A 23,796-nucleotide genomic window follows, 5' to 3' on the forward strand; every position below is an offset into this window, starting at 1 on the left:
TCGCCCACATTCAAATGCTTCAAAAAGAAGAACAATTTTTTATAACAACATATGTTTTAATTTTCAGTTGAAAATGCAGCTTACACCTGAAATCATGACATAGCATGTTCTAATGAGTTTCAGATGGAGATAAAAGATGGCTCTGCACGTTGGCACGGTTAAAATAAGAAAGCGTGTTATGGAATATGCAACTGACGTCTGTCAGCAGAAGTTCAATTCCTCTAGTACAGAGTAGATCGTGAAGCACGGACACGGAACGCGCTTTCATGAAAAGTTAAAGATTTTTTATCCGCAAGAAGACCGCGTGGTAATAAGTATTTCAAGTTCAGGTAATTAACGCTTGATGCCAGAAGTTTTTAAAGTTCTATAAAATTTATTGCAAATTAAGAATGACAACGGTAAACAAAGATTTGCAAAAAGAACGAGAAAGGTGTACATTCGATCCTTTGGAATTAACACATTTACTTGATGGTGGTGTAGAGAAAACTGCTATCCGGCGAGAGAGAGGTACGTAAACAAGTTTTATCCTCGTTCATATCTCGTAATTTATCTATAACGTTATAACTTCCAGCTTACGGTAATTTTACGTATTCGATCATTTGAGCCTGGCTCGCTTGCTTTAGGTTTTTTTTATTATTATTATTTCTTTACTTTTTATGCCCTTAGAGCTTATTAAGGCCACATTATACGGGGCATAGTCCATCCCGCGCCCGTTAAAGATAACGTGTCAAGTTGCACATGTGTAAATTTGCCAACGATATCGTAAATGTTATTCGGATGCGTGTGTTATTGGGTACTTCTTATTCATATTCCCACTTTTCCATTGCGTGCGAGTTTTAATATTGCGCAACGTGTGCTATGCGAACGTGAGATAAATTGAATTCCATCTGCGTCCAGCGAAGAATTTTTTTCGTTTTTTTATTTGTACGGGACGCCAACAAATGGCAAAGAATGTAGGATGTTTCAGGTAAAATTGCATATAACGAAGCAACGCAAAACATATATAGTACGTTTGCATATCCGTATCGAAATCGTCACTGAACTAAATCCAGTCAACGCCTTGTATAAGAATCTGATAAATGAGCATTGCAGATACGTCTGAACGAATCGCGCGAGCTTTTTTCGTTCTCAGAGGATCAATTACACCAAACTTTTTGACGTCATAACCTCAAGCTCCATGTCATTGTAGATATAATAATTAGAACTGATTTTGAAGAGGTGTTATCGGAGCTGAAAGGAAATCACTATTTTAGAATTCTTTAATCACTGCAGGAATTAACTTTGCAGATAATTTCAGATAACCCTAACGTTGTGAAATAACGATTTTTCTTAAGTATGCATTGTTACAATAAAATTACTAGTTATCATAGCTGTTATCCACTGCTTCGGTGTTCCATTATACCTATATGTATGTACATATGATACAGTGATGTATTCCGCCTGACTTGTTTTGACCACATATCGTGATGGATCACCTACAGCCCGTAACGTTCACTCGCCCCAGGCACCAATCAATCAGGCACACGTGTGAGTGAACTTTATGGCTTGTCGGTGATCCTGCAAACGGTACAAGGTAACACGGCATTCCATGTGCTGCACCTTTTGGAATTCCTTTAGGGTGTATTCCGAAATATACTTCAAGTACTGCCGACCGTGACGCCAGGCAGTCAACTGCGAACTGCGTTCCGTTTTTACTTCGAGTTGCCAGTCGCAGTATAATCGGAACGCTACACCGAGGACGCGGCCATCTCTCAATTGTTGCACATGACTGCAACTGCCTCGCGTCCCAGGCCGTAGTACTCACAGTCACAACGTCACAAATTTCATCTCTGTCCTTTATATGTAATTGTCAGTGCCTCTTATAGGAGCGCTTAGTCTATCTTTATAAGTCTATGGTCATGAAGACCGTGTAGTCGTGCCAACACGCCGCCATTAATTATCGATCAGAATACGGCGCGCTGTTTGAATCACGGTTGGGGTCAATTCTTCCATCATATTACAAGTGTGTATATAATCTTAAGATTTAGTTTTCACATAAGCACGACGTGCAGCTAACGTCGTTTCAGCTGAAATAATTCTATAGGTTATACTATTTTCGGTATTTTCGTACTGAACCAAAAACAAGTATGCAGAAATAATAAATCACTTCATATAAATTGTAAAATTTCGTGGCGTGTTCGTACGACTCTTATTAGAGGGACTATAGATAAAATTTTTGGGCAAAATAATGACTACGTCTTCACATAGCACGATTAAATCGGAATTTGTGACAGAAGATTAACCAATTGCAACAGTGTTACACATCATATGGATCGAGACGATTGTAGCTGTATCCGTATAGAGAATGACTGAGTTTCCTGATCTCTCGGCAGCAGTTGCGCATCCACTACCGTCTAACTTCTTATCGCTGCCTCATTCCATAAGATGATTAGAGCCGTGCAGCGCGAGAGAAACCTCATGGCGCATGTGCTGTGTAGAGTCATAATACAAAGCATTTGAAAAATCGCTATTTCGTAACTTTAAAATTACTAGCTTTGAAACCCTTATTTTGCTCGTGCGCTCGCTTACTCATTGTCAGTGTTTTACCAGATGACATAGGTACACAGTACCGCTTGTCCTGGAAGTCGAGTTTCACCAGGTAGCGTTCCTGAAGCGCAAAAACTCCGGAGCGCTTGTCCTGGAAGTCAAGTTTCACCAGGTAGCGGACCTGGAGCGCAGCAACTACGGAGCGCTGGTCCTGGTGCTCGAAATTCACGGAGCGCGATTTCCGTACGTCCTATCACCTAAGCGCTCATTTCCGCACTGAGGAATTCTGCTCACTGATTTTCGTTGTCATAGATTCTCGAGCTCTGACGTCAGAAGAGAAAAAAATTTCGGTTACGTCACTTTCTGGACATCCGGACATCCGAATTCGGTTTCGAACTTTAATATATCGATTTTTCAAGGTTCAAAATTGTAAAATGATAGCAATACATGCTTCCTATTAGGTATCTTTACCGCGACGCAAAGCTTACTGCATTTAGGACAATTTCGAATTTGCGAAATAACAAGTTACTTAAAAACCGTTTCGTTACGGGAATTTCTGCCAGAGCTCAACCAGTGTATTTAATTTGCAACCAACTTCGAATCTACTATGGAGGATTCGAGTTTTGAGAATCTTTTGAAAGGAATAAATTTTCTTCCAAACTGGAAAATCGAGTACAATAAAGTGTAATTTCTGGACTTTGACTACTTCGTCGAGTTACGTAGTTGGATGACGTAAAAAATAGTTGATAGATTTTAGTGGAATTGTGCAAAAACTCGAGTATTTGATGGGGATATGGCGCAACTTTTTCCAATAGTTCTTAACTTCTGGTTATCAAACAGTGTTCGCACAAACTTAAAAAAAACTTGATAATTATTACAATTTAAGGCGAATTTTCATAGAATTCCGTACACCATAAGACCTCTTTTGTTTTCATTTTCTACTAATTGTTCTTTTCTTGCACTTATTCTTGAAATATGCACTAATATAGTGGAAATAAATTCATGGGAGTTCATTCTCATATTTAGTTTCATTAATGTGTGAATAAAATCGACTCCTAATGTAAGCGCAAACATCGAATACACAAACCAAGCAATTCATATCTTTTGAAGGCTACGAATGAAATTATGCGGTCGTGCGTGTTACAAAAAGGTGGACTTTTTATTTTATCCGACTAGTTCACAAATGGACTGCCAATGACAGGGTACCTTTTTATGTAAAAAAAAACATTGCTTTGATTTTTTAAGTTCTGGACAGTACTCAAGTAGTTCTATAATTTTATGCTAATGCAAGCAATGAATAAAGAAAATAGCATCCTATTTTTGCAAAATCGCAAATTTCTTACAGATTCTGAAAAGATTCAGACGAGTTCTAGAGTCCCTGATCTGAGACGAATTTATACACTGTTGCACGAGATATTGAACAATCCTATTGCCGCACATTGCTTATCTATGACGAAAGCTAATTTGATAGAAGGTATCATGCCATCGATTTTTTTTTTAATTCAAATCCCCACAATTTCAAAATTCTGAGGGTCATCAGCGACCGATTAGCGGTAAATTTTGGTGCTTTTAACAATTCGCTGCGTTCAACCCTTACTAGTTATTCTTCGTATGGCTATGCTATCTGAATGTGAAGTGGGCATAACCCTGGATCACATTTGCGGGTAAAACCTCATGTGCACCAATGCATATAGACTCTGATAATGGTTATAATAAGCGAAATTTAACACGGTTGGTATAAATCATTGGCTACGTCATCATCTCCGTTGAGGTCTTACTCTCTTGCAAGCTCAAAGACTGCAAAAAGATTACAAATATTATAAAGAGATTACAAGATTAAAGGATAAAAGGATGACAAATATTAGTATATCAGTTTCACAATCGGGGATCAGATTAACTTATCTATAGTCATTCCGTATTCGATCATGATAAGAATTGGCCCGTAAGAATTCGAAGATTGTAAGTTTTGTAGTTCCGGAAATATTCCATTTATTATTGATTATATCTGCAAAGACTTTGCTATATTCTACCAGCTTAACCACCAAAAAATCAATCCCAAAAGGTGATGTTTTAGGAAAGTGAAAAATAAAACTATGAACGGTCGAGAGAAATCTACTATTGTGCAGACTAACCATTACTGCAGCATGTCAATTATTCGAACGAGTTAATTTAATCACTGTCTCAAGCCCTGCACAAGGTGATTTTCGAGAGAATTTTCCGCTCAGACTTGTCTAGACTCGAAAGGTGTAATTAATTTTTCAAGATTGAAAATCCGTATATTGAAACAATCTTCTTTGTACTTCCAATAAATTGGCGTAAGTTATAAATTTTTAAAGAAGTCAGTGTTCAATAAATATTGTAAGCTTATAAAAATAATGTTGTCTACTCTCTGATGGAGAGGTATATGAGTAGATTTCCCGATAGATCCATTCTTTTTTTATAGTATGGTGTTTTTCGAGAATGTTGTAATACCAGCTTGAAGTAAAAATTTAAACAATTAATACAATCATAGCTGTAATATGCAACATTAAGGTGGACATTACCATGCCATACCATTGATTCTTAAACTTTCAAATAAGACCGTGGAACGGTTATTATTTTGGTAAACAAGAAAAGGGTTAAAAACCTTCCGTGTGGGCTTGTGTAATTAATGGATTTGATATCTTTGTCATTGGCATCTTTCTGAGAGAGTCCGATTTTTTTTTACACGCTTTTGGTAGCTATATTAAATCATTGAAGAACCTCAGATCTAAATAATACGTAAATATCGGTTTATTATCATTCTTTATCGTGATTATTACTATTATTTATACAAAACATAAGTCATTAACATAATTTTATACCTTTTTTCGTGTACTAGTGTCTTTATGCTTTATTGATATTGTGTCGAATAAAAAATTTTCTTGAATGTAAGTTATGTGTGTTCAATATGGTTGGAAAATTTGTATGTATTTTTCTACATAAAAAATTTATCTCTTTGATAGCGGATATCTACAATTCAGTACATTATATGTGGTTTCAGAGGAATTCTTTTTAAGTGACCCCCAACTTCAGGACACCGTGCCTGCCGAATATAAGAGTCATAAAGAGAAGTATGAAGATGCTATTCGTAAAGGATGTAGGGTTCTCGAAAAAGTGCAGGAACTTCAAGAACAAGGGAAAGCAGATATGGATGTATTCTCGTAAGACAAACACAGATACTGTTTACACGATAAATGTATACTTATATATTTTCAACGCACCGATTATACGTTTGTATCATCTTGAAATAATGAAATTATCTCGTGATCTATTGGAAAACATAATCATGCGACCTGAACAATCACTCAATTTTCGTCAGCTCAAGTATCACAAATGCCTGCAATGGCGTAATTTCCTCGGTAAAAAATTATTGAATTTATGAATTTGTGGCTGCAAGGCCCGTGTGTGGATTATTTTAATACACGAAAGTCTATCATTTTATTGCAGTTTATACATTATACTTTCAGACAAGTACTCGGTGGCATGTTGGGATCAGCTATCTTAAAAGATGGGAATCCGTTGACTTTACACTACGTTATGTTTATTCCTGCACTTATGGGACAAGGCACCGTGGAACAACAAGGATATTGGATATCGAAAGCCTGGTCATGCAACATCATTGGAACATATGCACAGGTTAATGGAGACTTTCATTATAAGATTCGAAATCAAAAGGTTCCACTATACCAGACCCCAGGATTTAACCCCTACAAGTAAAAGATTAATAACCATATTAACAATGATTTACAGACCGAACTTGGTCATGGAACTTTTATTAGGGGTTTGGAAACGACAGCCACTTACGACTCTTCAACTCAAGAATTCGTTCTCAACAGCCCAACTTTGACTTCTTACAAATGGTGGCCCGGTGGATGTAAGTTGCGTCAAAAATAAAATTATACCATTTTCATTCCTCACATAAATTAGTTGAAAATACGAACACACATCAATTTTTTATAGATCCTGGATATCACATTGAACTCAACTCGCGCTATAATTTAATCATTATTCTGAACTTTGTTGATTAATTCCTAAACCTTGCAGATTAGTCATGTTATAGTGATTAAAAACCGGTTAGCCAAGGTCCCAACTGGGTTTCGGTGTTGTGATCGTTCATATTATAATCCTTGAACTGAGCATAGATGAACTTTATTTACAGTTACAGGTGTATAAATAGAAATGATGTTAAAAAGTTCGTTATTGAAAACTTAAAAAAAAAATCAGCCTAGCCGCTAAAAAAATTAAGCAAATATATACTCCAAATATGTTGTAACTTGTGATTTAATTTAAAAGATATGTTTCCCCTTGTTTTCGTCGGAAAAATATTTTACTATCACGTACCTCATTTGACGAGGTGACTGGTTGAAACTAAAACTCGTTAATTACATAAGCATCAGTAATTCAAGTCTCTGACTGAAACGAAGTCCGCTTTTGCTCTCTCAAAACCATTAAAGGTTTGCAAGGCATGTTTAATCTTTCTATATGCTTTATAGTTTGCTACATATCTCTGTATGCTTTATTAGTTTGCTATATGCGACATACTAGTGTAACGGAATCTCCGCGAAGAAAATTATTTCATCTTAAAAGCTTTGCACAACTAAGGAAAAACTCTATAACAGAAGTATTTCGATCCTTCGGAAAGATTTATAACTGTTGAATACATGCGAAATATTTTATTACTGTCGTATTTTAAATCTGCATTATGTATTCTCCATTCAATTATTAAAGAACACAGAGACAATTTTCCTGTATACTTGTGTGTTACCCTTAAGTCACCACGTTTCTTTGTATGAATTAATAATGTCTACATCATACTTGACCACCAAATATGCTTATAGTGGGTCAAACAGCCAATTATGCTGTGGTTGTGGCACAACTATACACCCAAGGGCAGTGCAAAGGTATCCATCCGTTTATCGTCCAACTCAGAGATGAAGATACTCATGAACCGTTACCTGGTAAGGTATTGAAAACCCTAAAAAGGAATTGCTTATTACTTACTTATAATTAACTACATATGAATTGAATCCAAGCAAAAGCTTTTACTTATTCATATAACGCACTCATGTGTATTTTCTAAATTATGGAAATTTTAATTGTAAAAACTTTAAATGAAGTGATATCAGCAAATTTATAAAATCATGATTGCATCCTTGTATAAGCTAAAAATTCTGGTATTCATTCATTTTTTTTTCTCAATTTTTCAATGTAATTACGGCATAAACAACAAGCTTGAGTATGTAATGCACGATTTTTCCTACTTTTAGGCATTAAAATTGGAGAAATTGGCACGAAATTGGGTATGAACGCAACAAACAATGGATTTCTTGGTTTTGATCACGTTAGAATACCCAGAGAGCATATGTTGATGAAAAATTCACAGGTTCGTTTGAATTATTTATATCAGTTATGAATAACGTGTGTCATATTTAGAAGTATATCCAAGGTCATCCATGTTATATTAAAGGTGTTAATATACAAGCAGGTGGATAAAGGAGTAGCTAAATTTGGAAATTCATATCTCGAATAAGGAATTATTCAATTCGACTGGGATTTTTTTATTCAAAAGTATGTAGATCGAGCTTCATTGACACATTTTTCGACTAGAATAAATCAGCAGGAAGTATTGTTACTGACAATAACGGCAAACATTTCGTTCTGTGACACATGTTGTGGTGACCACGATATCTAATAACCGATGTACTTCAACTTTGGATACACTAATTTTGGATGATTTATTCGATAGGATCCTCTTTATTACCAGCCCACTTTTAAAAATGATATATTGCTGTCAGTTAAATAAAAAAACTCGTCAATTTATGAAGAAAAATCGAGTTTCAACTTCATACAGTCGACATTACGTTAAAAAAAATTATCGCGGCAAAAATAATGAACTATCCGAGGATACTGCCTTCAAATTCGAATTAATTCAGTTGAGCCGTTTTCGGAATATCGTTAGCATCGCGAAACATATTACTGAGTGAAAGGATTGACGTTATTATTAGTGAAAAAATACCCCCCCCCCCCCCCCCCAATTGAACTAAATAATTGTTTGCCGAGCTATAAGTTCCCAAAATTCACGCAGTTTTCCATCCGTCAACCATCTCGATTCCATTGCACCTATGTAATTGAAATCCAAAGAACGTGTAATTGCATTAAATACATATTTAGGTCTTGGAAGATGGAACGTATATCAAAGCTCCAAGTGATAAGTTGACGTATGGTACAATGATGTTTGTACGTGTGGTGCTGATAAAAGATATTGCGAGATATTTATCGAAAGCGGTTACAATTGCAGTAAGATATAGCGCAATTAGACGACAGTGTCAAATTACATCGGAGTAAGTATTACAATGTTCCTTTAATTTTCATTTACAAATCCAGCGCCTGTTTCCTGTGTTAAACAACTGGTAGCAGACGATACAACTGGTCTTGAATGTGTTAGAATCAATTTAAGGGTTTGTAATTCCTCTTTTTATCGTAGCAAACCAGAGGTTCAAATAATCGATTATGTTACACAACAGTATAAACTGTTCCCTCAACTGGCTACATGTTTTGCATTGTCAATGTCCGCGGAATGGATTTGGGACATGTACAACAACGTCACTGCCGAATTAGACCAAGGCGAATTAGAAAGACTTCCTGAGGTATGTTCGCTGAGGTTTTTCAATTTTTTATCTGGTATTTAATGAAAAATAACACTTTTCTATGATTCTCTACGAAAATCTCTACGATTTTTATCGAATTTAGAACACGGTCATAGCTTTTGAATAAAATTTTTTGTAAAATGCGTAGTTTTTTATAGATATAGGCATATCCCCTGGAATCTGAGGGACCAAGTTCATACGCTTATACATCCTTCAGGATAATTACGGGGTATTATTTCAATTTTTTGGGGTAGTTGGTTTCTTATTTTGTTGCGGTTATTAATAGGTAATCACAATATTTTGTAATATTTCATCGGTGCGTATACGAAAAATCTTTAATAAACAACGATTTTCTACGATTTGCTATTTGTCCGGGTTTTTGTAAAATATCGTAAAAATCATTCTTACGAAGCACCTCATATACCATAGAAATTTGCCTCTGCATCACTTTCAGAACTGTCTGAAAAGCTAAAAGAAAAAAAATATAAAGCATGTCGTTCAACGTCCATGATTATCTGATTACGACTAATATATTACGAATAATTCTGTGGTTTAACATGATAAAATTATGTTAGACAAATATTCAACTTCTCATTGGTTGTAAATATGTATTCATAATAAATGTATTTCAGTTACATGCATTAGCATGCTGTTTGAAAGCAGTTGCATCCTCAGATGCAGCAGGAGGAATCGAAGTAGTGCGATTATCTTGCGGTGGCCATGGTTATATGAGTGCAAGTAATTTGCCAGCCATCTACGGCTTGGTTACAGCTGCATGTACATATGAGGGTGAAAATACTGTATTATTCCTTCAAACGGCTAGATATTTGGTCAAAGCTTGGAGGCAAGCAATCAGTGGTCAAGATTTACCACCAACTGTAAAATACTTGACGCAACTTTCTCGTGGTATTAAGCAAAGGCCTTGGAAGAATACGCTTACGTGTATCATAAGGGCTCATCAATCGGTTGCAGCTGGGTAAATATAAATATAATACTTTAAATAACATAAATATAATACGTTCACGATAAAATTTTACCTATTTTCACTATTCTTCAAGGTTTATATTTTTCCGAGTAAAAACTAAGAAAATAATCTGCAAGTAGCCACCGGTGTCAAAATGACATACTAACTCAGATAGCTGAAACAAAAAACTACAATACGATTCTGTGCGAATTTTCACGTCTTAATTGCGTTTTTTGCACTTTCTATCCGACTTAATCCGAAATTTTACACAGGGTTCTTCTCCAAATAAATCATAGATTTCAATCCAGAAATTAAATAAAAAATTGTTAACTAATTGTCGGTTGTTGACAGTGACAATTCTGTAACTCTGCCATTAGTCATCGACGGTCTGTACTTATGAGTACCCGACAATTTGGTCAGTGAAAATGTGATTTCCTACACACAAAGCCATCTCGAGAACGCTTATTCACAAGTTTTAAACAATTACGAAGCAGCCTTTTCGGGCATCAATTAATTACGGCATCTTGATTCCCAGAAAAATTCGGCTCGCAACGGAAAATATGGACAGGCGAATACGTAGCGGTTTATCGCAGGAAGAAAGTTGGAACCAAACGAGTATTGAACTGGTACAGGCAGCAGAATCCCATTGTCGACTGTTTATCGTCGAACGATTTATTACAGCCGTACGAAATTTGACCAGGATTTCTAAACAATTGCATACAGTATTAACACAACTGTGTGAACTTTATGCTGTCTACTGGGTATTGCAACGGGTGGGCGACTTTATTCGGGTATGAAGATTAAATTATCTGAAGTATGAGAATTAGGTATGACAATAATAGCGAAAATAAATTAGGTAACAAAAATAATTCCTGTTTCGCGTTCCCGTAAAGTTATCGTCGTATCTACTAATCGTATTCTGTAGATGCTATCTGGATAAATAAACGAGGATTATTTAGAATTTTTAGTGTTTAGAATCTGAAAGTCATTAATGATATTGCAGTAAAACCGTCAAAGCTAAGTTCGATCAAAGAGTCATTGACCGCAGAATCAGTCAAATTACTCGTAAATTTTATCCCAATTGCAGTAATATAAATTTTTCATGCATTAATTAACATGAAATTTTCAAAAAGTGAATCGAATATCATTCGTTCCAGTAATATGACGATTTGATCATTTGTTCCAGCTTCAATGAGATCAAATTGATCAGAGAAAGTAATGAAAAAAATTGGAATAGCCTATAAATATAGATAGCCATCATTTTCTTTTGTGTGTTGCAGCCTTCTTTAAGAACAAAAATTTTTTACTGTCCACAGTTTTCATGTCTAAATGTCGAAGATGTTCCCGTACTCCAGTCTCACCTGGAAGAACTATTGTCTCAAATTCGTCCAAATGCTGTTGGAATAGTCGATGGGTTTGATATTAGAGATGAAGTCTTGGGGTCAGCCCTTGGAGCATACGATGGAAATGTGTACGAACGTCTGTATGCCGAGGCGATGAAAAGTCCACTAAATCAAGAGAGTGTTAACAAATCGTTTCAGTTGTATCTCAAGCCTTTCCTGAAAAGCAATTTATAACAAAGGAAGAAATGTGAAAATATCAAGATGCACTTGAGCAGCCGAGCTACGATCAACTGATCATCACTGATGTAAACGAGTTGATGATAATTAATCCACGCAGGACTCGAATACATCAGTCGTATGATTTCAATACAAATCACAAAGATCCTGCACAATATACGTGGGTACTACATTGATCTGAAGAAGATAAATCTCTACGAATTCACAAGCCATGACAGTCGGTACTTTATACTGAAAATACATATCATTTATGCCGACAACATTGCAAGATTTTTATGCTACCACTTTATAATATGATTAAAGAAATGTTTGACCTACATTCTTTTGCAATCATATTCGAGTTTTACTAACCATTTTCTTTTTTTAAAGTCCATCAATTGAAATTTCTTCATTATTTTACTACTATTTACTACCATATTTGACAAAAAAGGACCTCAAGTCGAAACAGAAGTCAGGTAAAGAAAGAGTGAGAAGTATCTTATTCAGAGATATTTTAGGTTCAAACAGTAACGTACTTTAGCTTAATTGTATCAGCAACTAGCTTGTGCATTGAATAGTTTGGAAAAATGGAAATTTGAAAAATAAAATAAACGTTTGGAGTGAATGTTTACGATGATCTTTGTGGAGCACGTTGTGATTTGTATTTATGTATTAAATGTAAATATACTCATTGTTGGAACTAGGAAATGTTGAATTTATACGATGTTATTGCAAATTATTTGTACAATACATAATGAATATACGATACACATTATGTTCCTAGTTTTCTTTCTTTTTTTTTTCAGTAATATGGGATTTGAAACAATTAAAATAGAACCCGATAGCTGTGTTACATCACGATTTAAGCTGAGATTAGTAATATCACGAGTAAGTCGGTTTTTAATCGTACGACTGTGAAGTAAACACAAACACCAAATCGATATACACATATACAATTAAACAGACCCTCCCGTAGGACGCAAATATTTCAAAGCCTAGGGGCGCCCAAATTATAAATCGACCCTGAGATGGTAGCAGAAAATTAGCCATAAGTTGAAGTAGGTCAACATTAAGTCCACGAACTTCCTTTGTACTGTCAAATGACGAAACAACGCAATTAAACTTCGTATAATTATCATGATTCTGTGGCCTGTGTTTGATCAACTAGTTATTCCTATAAACAATAAATTGATGATTATTCAAAGGCATTGTACTTGGTAAAATATAGCACAAGACTCAAAATAAAAAACAAAAAAACTCGATTTATCGAATACTTAAATTCATAGGTAATCTTAGTATTATTGAATTTTATTCCTCATGTTGCAATAATTGGGACATCTATCCTGTAGTAAAAATTCAAATTTCTCGTATTTTTGAGTACCATAGGTGAACTTTGTTTGAGTTTTGTGTTAAACTAGAAAATTCTTGTTCGCACACGCAAAACTATGCTCCAATCGTTCGTGATGGCTATGCTGAAGGGCTCACCAACAAAATTTCTTGTACACATTAATTCTTTAATAGACAGCATTCACGGAAAAATACTCAAGTCCGTTACTCTACTTTACACTTAATAGAAACAAGATCCAATAGCGTTGTCTGCATCAACAATTTATTTACTTTCATGTCAAGCCCCAATCGGGGAACCAACATTATCACAGGCAAAATAGAATATCTTTGTTCAACATTGTTATTTAAGGTTTAATCGATAAAATTGGTGCAAAAAAATGAAGGACTACAAAAATAGCGATAACCAACAATCTTGTACTCGCATCTTTCATTCAAGTACAAGGTGTGTAGCACAAGTTAACATTTTTTTTAGCTGGTAAAAGGAATGAATACAAATGAAAATTACGTAAAATAATTTATATAGCGTATATATAAATAAATATATGTGTATGCATATATACGTATATATATATATGCATATATTATGTGTGTATGTATATGTACATATTACAATAATTAACAGGCGATACATGAAATATGTAATAACAATTTAGAATACAATAATTTTTCTGGTTGGCAGTAAAAGACTTCCTAACTGTTGTCGTGGACGATGGAGATTTATTTTATTAGAACAATTAGAATAATTGTTTATATGAATTAAATCTCAATGTGCAACGGTCAGGAGAAACTGCTTATTTATGTTTGTATTTAATGTGTACATAATACTGAAACCCGAAATTTTATGAGGAGGGACAGAGAAAATTGAATAATACATCATAATGTGGCCGACTTATTTTGCTTGGTTCGAGTTTATAACTTTTTTTTTTCTCTAACTAATTATGAACTGTAGTAAATTGAATCATCCTAAATTGTTATGAGTTAACGTATTACAGATATTTTCATAAATTACTAATCTATTACTCAAATTCCAGTATAGTTTATCATCAACCAACTAAGTCCAAATATAATTTTCATTTTAGCATATTTCAGATAACATCAAAATGTCATAAAGGAAAAATTATGAAATAAACTTAAATAAATGATAAAATCAAATATCTTTATAGGAAATATTTTTGTTGCCAATTGTTTCAATTGCACACCTCGGATTTACATAATTCAAGTTAGTTTCTAAAACAAACAAATGAATACTTCGAAAATGGCACATCCTATTTCCCATGACATAAACTATGCACTTAGCACGAAAAAACTGATCAAATCGCGAATTATACATTGATGACTTCACTGTAGTACCTAATATTCCATTTCCGTCTGGTCGAAAAAATCATATTTAATACTAGACTTTTCTAGTTCTACGAGGGAACGGGAAAAATAAGCTTACCGCCTGGACAAAAATGAGTCAGTGTGCAGTCGTATAAGATTGGCATCATCACGAATTTTCAATAGAATTGAGGGTTTCCTTTCTTTTAACGATGAAAATACCAAAAATACGTAAAATAATAGGAAATATGCTGATATGTCCAATCCTTCTGCATACTTAGGAAGAATTTCAGATTTGCATACAGTTTTTCGTTCTTTAAGCAGCACCTCTCATTTCAAGGTATACGTGAATCCAAATACATCACCATCAAAATCAAGTTACGTATTCAAAATTTACCTTAATAAATGAATTGCAAAAAATATTTAACAAGTACAACGAAATATGGTTACCATCCTTGTATACCTTTTAGACAGGATAGTTGGACAAAAATTCAAGTTGGTTGATTCGAATTTGAGATACTATAGTGTATAGATTTATGAAATGGGTGGTATTTCGAAATTCACATTAAGATTGGCAGACTGTGCCAACTTCACTATAGTTGACAGTTTGACAGCGACACGAGCTGCTTCATCCAGATCATCAATTGGTACGATTTTCAATCCTGCATTAGCAATAAGAGCTTTTGCCTCATCAACATTGGTTCCCTGAAAATATACAATACATGGGTAAAGCGAGTGAAAATATGATTCAGACTAAAAATATGAAAACATTGAGATATTTTACGAATTTTTATGAGGTATTCATTTCGCATTATACAATAGCGAACAGTTATTATTGGAAAATACCTCTACGTGGGTATTACAGTATGAAAAAGGTTATATGATATCGATGGATGTTACGTGATAAGCAGGGGATCAGAGGAATGGGATAAACAGGACTTTTCTTCAATTAAAATGAAAACTGTCACGAGTTTGTATCTGGCCATGCAGCGGTATCCGCGAACCACCATAAATTTTCATGATGACTGAAATTTATAGTGCTAAATTATTTTCTGGAATGAAAGGATTTTTTTTAATGTAAGTGATAAAAATTTGTATGCGAAAATATTAAATAAAAATAATAAATCTGGCAGCTATATGTGAGATGTACCTGAAGTCTCACAACCACGGGAATTTTGAGGCTGAGCTCCTTGGTGGCTGCGATAATACCTTCAGCAATCACGTCACACCTCATAATTCCACCAAATATGTTGACCAGCAGTGCATGTACCTGTAAAAATATTGTATGCATTGAGAATGTAAGTGCAAATAATTTTTGGCTTGATTGAATGCTGAAAATGATTGTATTATGAATTACCTACTTTACAAATTTTCTACCAAACGAACAAGTTTTATGGGCAAAACTCAATAAATTTCAATTGATTCAGTGAGAAGTTATCAAATTTCAATGATTATATAAGTCACTCAATATGTTTCTTACACTTGGATCAGAAGTGATGATTTTGAAAGCTTCTTTAACGGCAGAAGCAGTAGCGCCACCTCCAACATCCAGGAAATTGGCAGGGTCACCTCCGTGAAGTTTAATTATATCCATAGTAGCCATGGCTAAACCAGCTCCGTTAACCATACATCCAATGTTACCATCCAAAGCAATGTAATTCAATTCGAACTTTGCTGCTTCAACTTCCCTTTTGTCCTCTTGAGACCAATCTCGTAAAGCGAATAGATCCTTCTGTCTAAATTCTGCATTGTCGTCAAATCTACATTTACAGTCTAAAGCATAGTCTAAAACAAAAAAAAAATGTTGTTCATGAATATGATCCTTCAAATTAAATTTGATATATTTTTTGTGTTTGTAACACTGGAAAATCTATTGTGTTCAGAAAAAATTTGATATGGATTTAGTTATCGTTTAACCAGGCTCCGCCCAAACTTGGAGGACCTTTCTAATTTATTATTTTGTTTTCCAAGATATTATTTTCTTTTTCATTATTTGCCAGGTCTTCGGATGCAATGTTATTCTTTGTACTTGGTATTAAGGCAACGAATTATTTATAGTAAAATATCAAATTTTTTAAGCGGGCCTTCGCCATGGACTGAAAATTCAAGAGTCAATTTGTTGCATCCACCCGACATTAAAAAATTTACTTCCTATGAACACAAAGGAATAACTAAAGTACCATTTTGGAAATGAAAAATCCCCAAATTATTTGGAAGCAAGCAATGGATGACTTATACTTTAAGCAGGTATACTTATAGCAGTACATGGCTGAGAACATAAATCAATTTTCGGTATTCACATCTCTGCAATTAATCGTTTCGGGTTTGTTTTTTATCGAAAGTAAGTAGATGAAGTTACATTTACATATTTTCTTTCATCAGAATTGATTAATAGAAAGCATTGTTATTGGCAATGACATAAACGGTTTTGGGTGGTGAGATGTTTTACAGTGTCCGTGATTCATATTTCAAAAACAGTTCTACCAATTTACTTCACAGAGCACAACTAAATAAGAATACTGAAACTGCACCCATCGAGCTTTCAAATGACACTTCGCTTGGCAAATGAAAACTCATATTTTCATAGATTTCATACTAGATACATAGATACATAGATTACCAACTATAGGCTTCAAAGGAACAAGTGTAAAATAGAATCAAGATGCGAGCTTACATTTTCCATTAATGTCTTGAGCGAGAGGATTAACTTCAAGAAGTAAGGCATCCTTCTTCTGGAACATAGCGTATAGATCGATGATCATTTTAGAAATATAATCCTTAACATTGCCAAGGCCCATCTTTGTTGCAATGCGACCAGCTTGATCCGGAGTAATTCCTTTCTGGATGTCGATTGGCTCATATGTTATTGCCTCAGGATTGGTAGCAGCTACCTCTTCGATATTCACGCCTCCTTGGCTCGATGCAATTATTACTGGGCCCTGCAGAAGATACTTTGCATTGTAATACAATTATCATGAAATTTTTTAGCTACTTAATTATCTATTGAGGTCAAGTCCAGTGATTATATAAATCATTTACTGAAACTTCAAAGTGAAGTTTCCCTGATTTTTTCTGCAAGAATAAAACTCGGTGAAAATGTGAATAATAATAGAAAGTATTTTACATGGTCAACGTTTAAATAACGAAAGTTTCAGATCATCCTCGATTATTCTGATAACTTTCTATTTTGTTATAAGTTACACAGTGTTAAAGAATATTCATATTCATTTTCAGTTAGGGTTAAAGATTCGAAGTGGAACAAAGTTAAGGTAGAAGAGAACACAAATCTCTGTATTTTTTTAAGCTTTATGTTCTCACATCCGGGATTAAACTTGGTTTCTTGAATAACTTGAATTAGCTGTACGGGAATGAGGTATCAATCGAACTTTATAAAAATGACTTACACCAAATGATCGCTCCATCATAACAGCAAGATAAAACTCCTTGCGTGGAAACATCCGTTGCGTCACCATAACAGCATTGCATATCCTACCAGCTTCCCCAGTCTGCTTTGTTATCAACAATTTTCCCAGCATTTTTGAAGCTAGTTCTTTAGCCTCCTGAGGTCTGTCAATTGAAAATTGTAAAATTAATTACAATTTTGTAACATTTCTGATGATAAACAATGCATTGTAAATTTTTTAACAAAATAACGATTCGACGATGCATTTCGAAAGACTTTAATCAGTTATTACTGAATCACCACTAAACTTTTGGAGGGTAGAACACGAAGTCCAAAATTTGTAATCAATGTAATACCAGCAGATCTTAGACAATAAACATTTGGTTCAATCTAATATATAACGAAATAGAAAGCTACACCACATACAAGATTTAAACACCAACATTCTGTTTGTGCAAAAGGAAACTTTCTGTAAACTGAGATTGAATGGGCTAATTTTTCCATAATTTGAACTTGAAATTAAAGATAATTAACTCATTTTACAAAGGCCTCAGTAAATTAATTCTGAGTCAACGTGAGAAAATAAATAGTTTGCTAAGAGCTGTACTCAGAACAATCGAATAAACTTTTTATTTTTGCGACTTCTTTATATCGTACTAGTTATATCTGGTAGAAGTAAATGTAATTTTTTTGTTTGGTATTGAATATTTTCTAGGTTCAAGTGCCCGATACCCATATATGATTTTCCTTTTCAATTTTGATACAATTTAATTTAATTTATAAGTTGTGATCAACTTGGGAGATGATACAATCTGTTAATGATAAATTAACTTTGATACGTTTTTTTATTAAGAACGTACAAAACGGCATCAAGAAAATATACTTGAATGTCAACATTTTTCATGATGAATATTACAATCATCGGTATTTCAGTCAATTCTATGCCAGGAAACACAGTTGCAACGTATGTGATCTAGAAGCAATACCGGTTACTACCTTCCTCAAGTAACTTACGTTTCGCACATTTTGACGCCACCAATATTCGTGCCCTTGAAGTGTCCCTTTCCTCGCCCACCGGCAAGAACTTGAGCCTTCAATACTATGTCTTTTGTATTGAGATCAGCTGCAAACTTGGCAGCTTCATCAGGGGTTTTCGCCACACCAAATTTTGGCGTAGGAATCCCTGCCTCGGAGAGTAAGGTATAGCTGATGTGTTCATGAACATTCAAGTTTCGAACTGGCTGCTTTGCCAATCCAATTGTGCCCACCAAGATCTAAATGAAAATTTCACATGAGGTTTAAGGATTTGATAGGAATCGATCGCCAACTTACTTGTGTACTTGATATTTCAAGTAAAAACTAGGCGGTAATTATATTATGCAGTTAAGCGAGGTCATTCTATATTATGTTGCATTTCTTGGTGCAACTAAATACTTGGAGGATACTGTCCAGGTTTTACCCTGTTAGCCAAACAGATAATTTGTATTTACCTTTTTGTTAGTTTAAATTTTAAGATAATGCAATTTCGTGGTATTATTTTGAAGGTGAAAATGAGGTGAAATCACTGTTATGATTTCGATCAAATTTACAAATATAATTTAAAAATTTCGAAAAAAAAACACCGATGCACTCTGGTATTTTTTATCCGATTGTAACATTTTTGAGATTTTTGAAACAGTATTTTATCCTTTCCTAGCATTTAGTTCATACAGTGTGGCCTTTTGATCCTTAAGCAGCCACAATTAACAGACGTTTTTTTATTGCAGTGTGTGCACTTTGTTTTTTCTTTACCAGTTGCTACAATGCAGATAGTATAACGCTATCTTAGGCTACAAGTCTAGTGGCAAGCATCTTCCATGCGGTTCAGTTGAGTATGGAATACAAAAGAATCTGTGTTTTTCAATACAGGTGTGACTTGAAATTTTAACTAAGCAACATCCTTGAAAACAAATCTTTGTGCTGATTTTGATGATATACAAAAAAAAAAAATAAAAAATAATTTAAAGTCAATAAAGTCAATAAAACATGAAATAACATATTTCTCCAGTTGTTATTTCATTAACTCTGACGATGGCAAAAATTATTGTTGAACCAGTTATATGAATAAAAAACGAAAAGAACTTGAAAAAAAAAAAAATAGATATGCAAGTCTAATTGTAAACTAAAGTACTAGACATCTTAAGAATTAAATTGTCATATACATCAATCCAACTTTTTCATTATATTGACAGAAAATTGATAGCAGCCATATCACAGATTCTTTGTTAAACAAATTTGTAAGTGACTGCAGAAGCACGAGGTTTACAATCGGAGGTCAATATTTTATGAGATTATTATTTCTATGATCATTATAAATATTAGTTTCGTGGCAATAATAAAACTGTTTCGAGTTTTAGTACAGTCGTGAAATTGAGCTTGTGTGACAATCTTAGATAGTATCTAACTTTGTAAGAAAATTTTGCACGACCATATGTAAGTCTTCCATCAGTTCTCAGGTACATATGCCCCTTGAAATCGCATCAACAGTATTTTCTTATCTGTGCTCACATTAGCAAACACAAATTTTTATGCCCGTTACACATTTACGTATGTACAAAATTATGAAACAAGTTGCTTATATTACTGGATCTAATTTATTTCTAATACGTTTTTAAACCATATAGTACGGAATTTCTCATTTCTATTCAGATAGATATCAGAATTAACGCTGCACGATTATTCAATTAATCTTATACGTTGATAAATTGTTTTTTCAATTAGTTGATTAATCGAGAAAACTGTCAGTTGCATGGACCGATTATTTGATCAATTGAAACACGATTACTAAATACTGCAATGATCCATAATTTAATTAGCTATTAGAAGGCATTTTGATCAAACTGGATCAACCGAGACTTCAAGCGCATATTGTGTACAGTATAGATTTTTCCCTCTTCACTCCAGTGATATATTAACTGTTATTCAAATCATCTCTTATCATGATGTCTTAGGTCGATTTGGGCATAGGCACCAGCAGATTTAAAGGAGTCTATCTCCCCGTGGGAAAGAGCATCCAGAATTATCTCGACAACACATTTCTTGTTGTTTGCAATGAACAGTATTGGTACGTGTGTCGCTCCGCATTCCCTTACTGTTTGATTAAAAGCCTTACTGCTTCAATTGTGGTAATCGATCACACGTGGTTCATACAAGGTACCGAACGGAAAGTGAAAACAGGATCGCGACAGAAATCACAGGATAAAATTTCATGAGACTTCTCAGATCTCCAATACCTACAATGTATCATGCTTCAAAAATGGAAATGTAAATGCTGTTCAAGGTAAATTGTAGAGAGTAATGAGATAAAATTGAGCAGATGTCATATCAAAGTGAAAATCGAGAAATTAATTGTTTTATCTCAAACAAATCAGTATTTAATTTACTGCCAACTATCATTAATAAAACAAATAACTTTGATAGACAAAACAAAAATATCTTTCCAATATTTCCCCTAGATTAATGAAGATTTAACAAATTTTCCTGAGATTTCCTTGATGTCATTGATGACCCAGTTCCGTTGCTACCGTGAAAACGATTTTATCTGCAGTATATGGATTTAGCTTTTTTTCCTAACGGCAACCCTGATGACAATTAAATGATATTGGATACATGGATATGGAGTTCAAAATCCTCACTTAGAGATTTCTCATTGATGAATAGGGTTTAATCCATCTGAGGAGACAACAATGCATTCCCGAATATTCGCAGTCTTCATAAAATCATCAAAGATGCACTAGTGACATTTTCGGTGCAAATGAAATGGAAACCATGAGAAACCGTATAAAATTCGAATATCATTTTTTATTTGCCAATGAATAGAGTACCAGTAATCATCACATTATTAGAAATATCTGATTTGTGAATTACTGCAAAAATTACTGCACTTCTGTCAAAATCTATCTACTTTTACAAAAAAAAACTGACTGATCTATTCAGATACCACCAGAGTTCCATCAATATTGATGGCAGTACAATAATTCTGACATACACGCAGAGGCGTTATGACGCTGAGTACCTTTAGTCCAAATGAGATGCAAAGATGATGCAACTCTTGATGAAGCGTGTGTTAATCTTTCCCAAATGTTTTCTGAGTACCAAATATTCGAAATATTCCGCATTGATTTATTTGAGCCAAGAAATGCAATTTTTATTTTCCAAGACCAAATCTCTGTTGAAAGGTCCTTTGCATTTAGAAAACATTCGGTGTAATTTTGAAATTGTTCAAAATGATTTCATTCATTTTATCGACTTCTAATACTTATTGAATAAAGTGATGAAAAAAAAGCCTGTCTGACACAAGCACTTTGAAAGGAGATTTTAAGATATTTCAAGGTTCGAGAATATTAAAAAAGGCCTTTGACACTTAAAGGAAAAGGTTTTAGCAATCGAAATGAATTGATTGTTTAAATTATTTTGCACAGATAACAATTTAAAATACATTGCTTTGAAGATTATTTAAGAAATATTTTACAAAAATTTTAAATGTTAGCATTTTAGTTCTGGAACAATTATTCGAAACTGCATCCTAATAGGCATTATATTCTGTAACAAAGCGTTTGGAAAGTTTGATCTGCAAAAAATTTAATAAAAATATTTGTGGGAATATCTCTCAACATATTGAGGAATATAATTGCTAGTTACCCATACTTCTAAATGAATATGACGGAAAAAATATTAACAATCAATAATACCACTAAACCTAAGTGCAAGTAGAACTGTTGAATGTTGATGTCTTGTTAGAATTGAGTGTTTCCTTGGAATTGTAAAAACGAGAAGTTTTTAATACAGTTGATAGGAAAGGAAATGAAGTATTGCAAGTTGAATAGTTCTTTTAAATTCAATAACTCAAAAAAAATTGAAGATAAAGAATAGTTGCAATGTTCATTTGCGGAATTGTTGAGCTTGATTCATTGTAATATAGTCCGTGTAAGTACTTAAAATCAATTTGCTTATTATACAACAGTTATTGTTAGCGAGGTTAGCATTGAGCTTAAAAATAAGTTTCATGCTACGACCCAATAACAGTCGCTATTGTATGTAGATACAAATAAATGAATACTTCCCGCATTATAAACTATGAACTGAAGAACAGGGAACATCAATTAAATCCAAAATTGCATAAATTATGTTAACTTATCGGTCGAATATAAACGATTAGATTTTAAATAGGACTTGGTGATACTACGTAAATTAATTTGGTTTTTTTTTGGCAATCGAAATAAGGTTAGTGAAGTGAGTTACATTGGAGAGGAACCTTGGCTTCAAATCACTTGACCCTGGCGCCCAATTTAGCAGACTATAAATCTAATATGGTGATCGCCCCTGTAATCACTCACTGAAATTACGACGCGCCCAGATATTCCTTTAGCGAGAGAATATTAAAAACTGAAAGCTGGTTAATGCAGCGATAATATAGCGGCGTAGATTTGTTTTAAAACTCACCTTAGACCCATTAAAACGGGAAAAATTCTCCACTATGGCAGCAGTGCGGGACAACATCGTAGCCATCTTACGTACTCTTGAGCTGAACGGCGATCAACTGCCAACCCGAGTCCCAAGTCCCAACTGCCAAACTAACTAACTATCGAGCACTATGCAAGCAGAAACATGGCCAAACAGTAGGGCAAATGTCGTTCCCACGCATGGAATGCACAAAGTGTGGTACGGTACCCAATGACAGTAATTGTCAAGTTAGTGATGCATACATTTTTTTCTTTACAGTACACACATGTTGTCACAAGATACCGCCACTAGACGTATGGGATTTCGATTCTCTTTGCGGCGCGTCGATTTAAAATGAGCTGCGAGTAGCCTAGGAATGTTTGTCGACATTTTTTTAGATCACAAATCCAGTAAGCATATCCTATTCAGATGGCACTATCGCAAAATCATAGAAAGTGTAACTCACTCAAATTCAGATATAATAAAATTGACAATTATGCCGTCGTACTTCCAAAACTGTAGAAAACAAGT

The 23,796-nt window shown here is 34.2% G+C and overlaps 2 protein-coding genes across 2 annotated transcripts; one reads left to right on the forward strand and one right to left on the reverse strand.

Annotated features, from left to right (window-relative positions):
- The first annotated feature begins 194 nt into the window (after positions 1-194).
- On the forward strand, positions 195-14,501 carry LOC124217929 (acyl-CoA oxidase 1). Its single transcript, XM_046624114.2, has 11 exons — positions 195-507; positions 5,549-5,708; positions 6,015-6,183; positions 6,298-6,421; positions 7,386-7,505; positions 7,815-7,930; positions 8,719-8,888; positions 9,032-9,194; positions 9,827-10,170; positions 10,694-10,949; positions 11,475-14,501. Exons 1-11 carry the CDS (start codon positions 390-392, stop codon positions 11,733-11,735), a joined length of 2,001 nt encoding a protein of 666 aa, XP_046480070.1. The 5' UTR covers positions 195-389; the 3' UTR covers positions 11,736-14,501.
- LOC124217933 (succinate--CoA ligase [ADP-forming] subunit beta, mitochondrial-like) lies at positions 13,310-23,515 on the reverse strand. The gene is made up of 7 exons (XM_046624128.2): positions 23,266-23,515; positions 18,799-19,058; positions 17,786-17,948; positions 17,056-17,320; positions 15,862-16,166; positions 15,532-15,651; positions 13,310-15,086 (listed from the first exon to the last, which is right to left on the reverse strand). The coding sequence occupies exons 1-7, from the start codon at positions 23,329-23,331 to the stop codon at positions 14,916-14,918; spliced, it is 1,350 nt and encodes a 449-aa protein (XP_046480084.1). The 5' UTR covers positions 23,332-23,515; the 3' UTR covers positions 13,310-14,915.
- Between the last annotated feature and the right edge of the window lie 281 nt (positions 23,516-23,796).

Source organism: Neodiprion pinetum, chromosome 4 (genome assembly GCF_021155775.2).
Source record: "Neodiprion pinetum isolate iyNeoPine1 chromosome 4, iyNeoPine1.2, whole genome shotgun sequence".
Lineage (NCBI taxonomy): Eukaryota > Metazoa > Arthropoda > Insecta > Hymenoptera > Diprionidae > Neodiprion > Neodiprion pinetum.

Coding starts and splice junctions, on each gene's coding strand:
- LOC124217929 (XM_046624114.2), top strand. CDS start 390: ATGACAACGGTAAACAAAGATTTGCAAAAAGAACGAGAAAGGTGTACA. Junction 6,184..6,297: donor TCATTGGAACATATGCACAG/GTTAATGGAGAC, acceptor AATGATTTACAG/ACCGAACTTGGTCATGGAAC. Junction 7,506..7,814: donor TACTCATGAACCGTTACCTG/GTAAGGTATTGA, acceptor TCCTACTTTTAG/GCATTAAAATTGGAGAAATT.
- LOC124217933 (XM_046624128.2), bottom strand. CDS start 23,331: ATGGCTACGATGTTGTCCCGCACTGCTGCCATAGTGGAGAATTTTTCC. Junction 17,321..17,785: donor TGATGGAGCGATCATTTGGT/GTAAGTCATTTT, acceptor TATCTTCTGCAG/GGCCCAGTAATAATTGCATC. Junction 16,167..17,055: donor TCAAGACATTAATGGAAAAT/GTAAGCTCGCAT, acceptor TTTTTGTTTTAG/ACTATGCTTTAGACTGTAAA.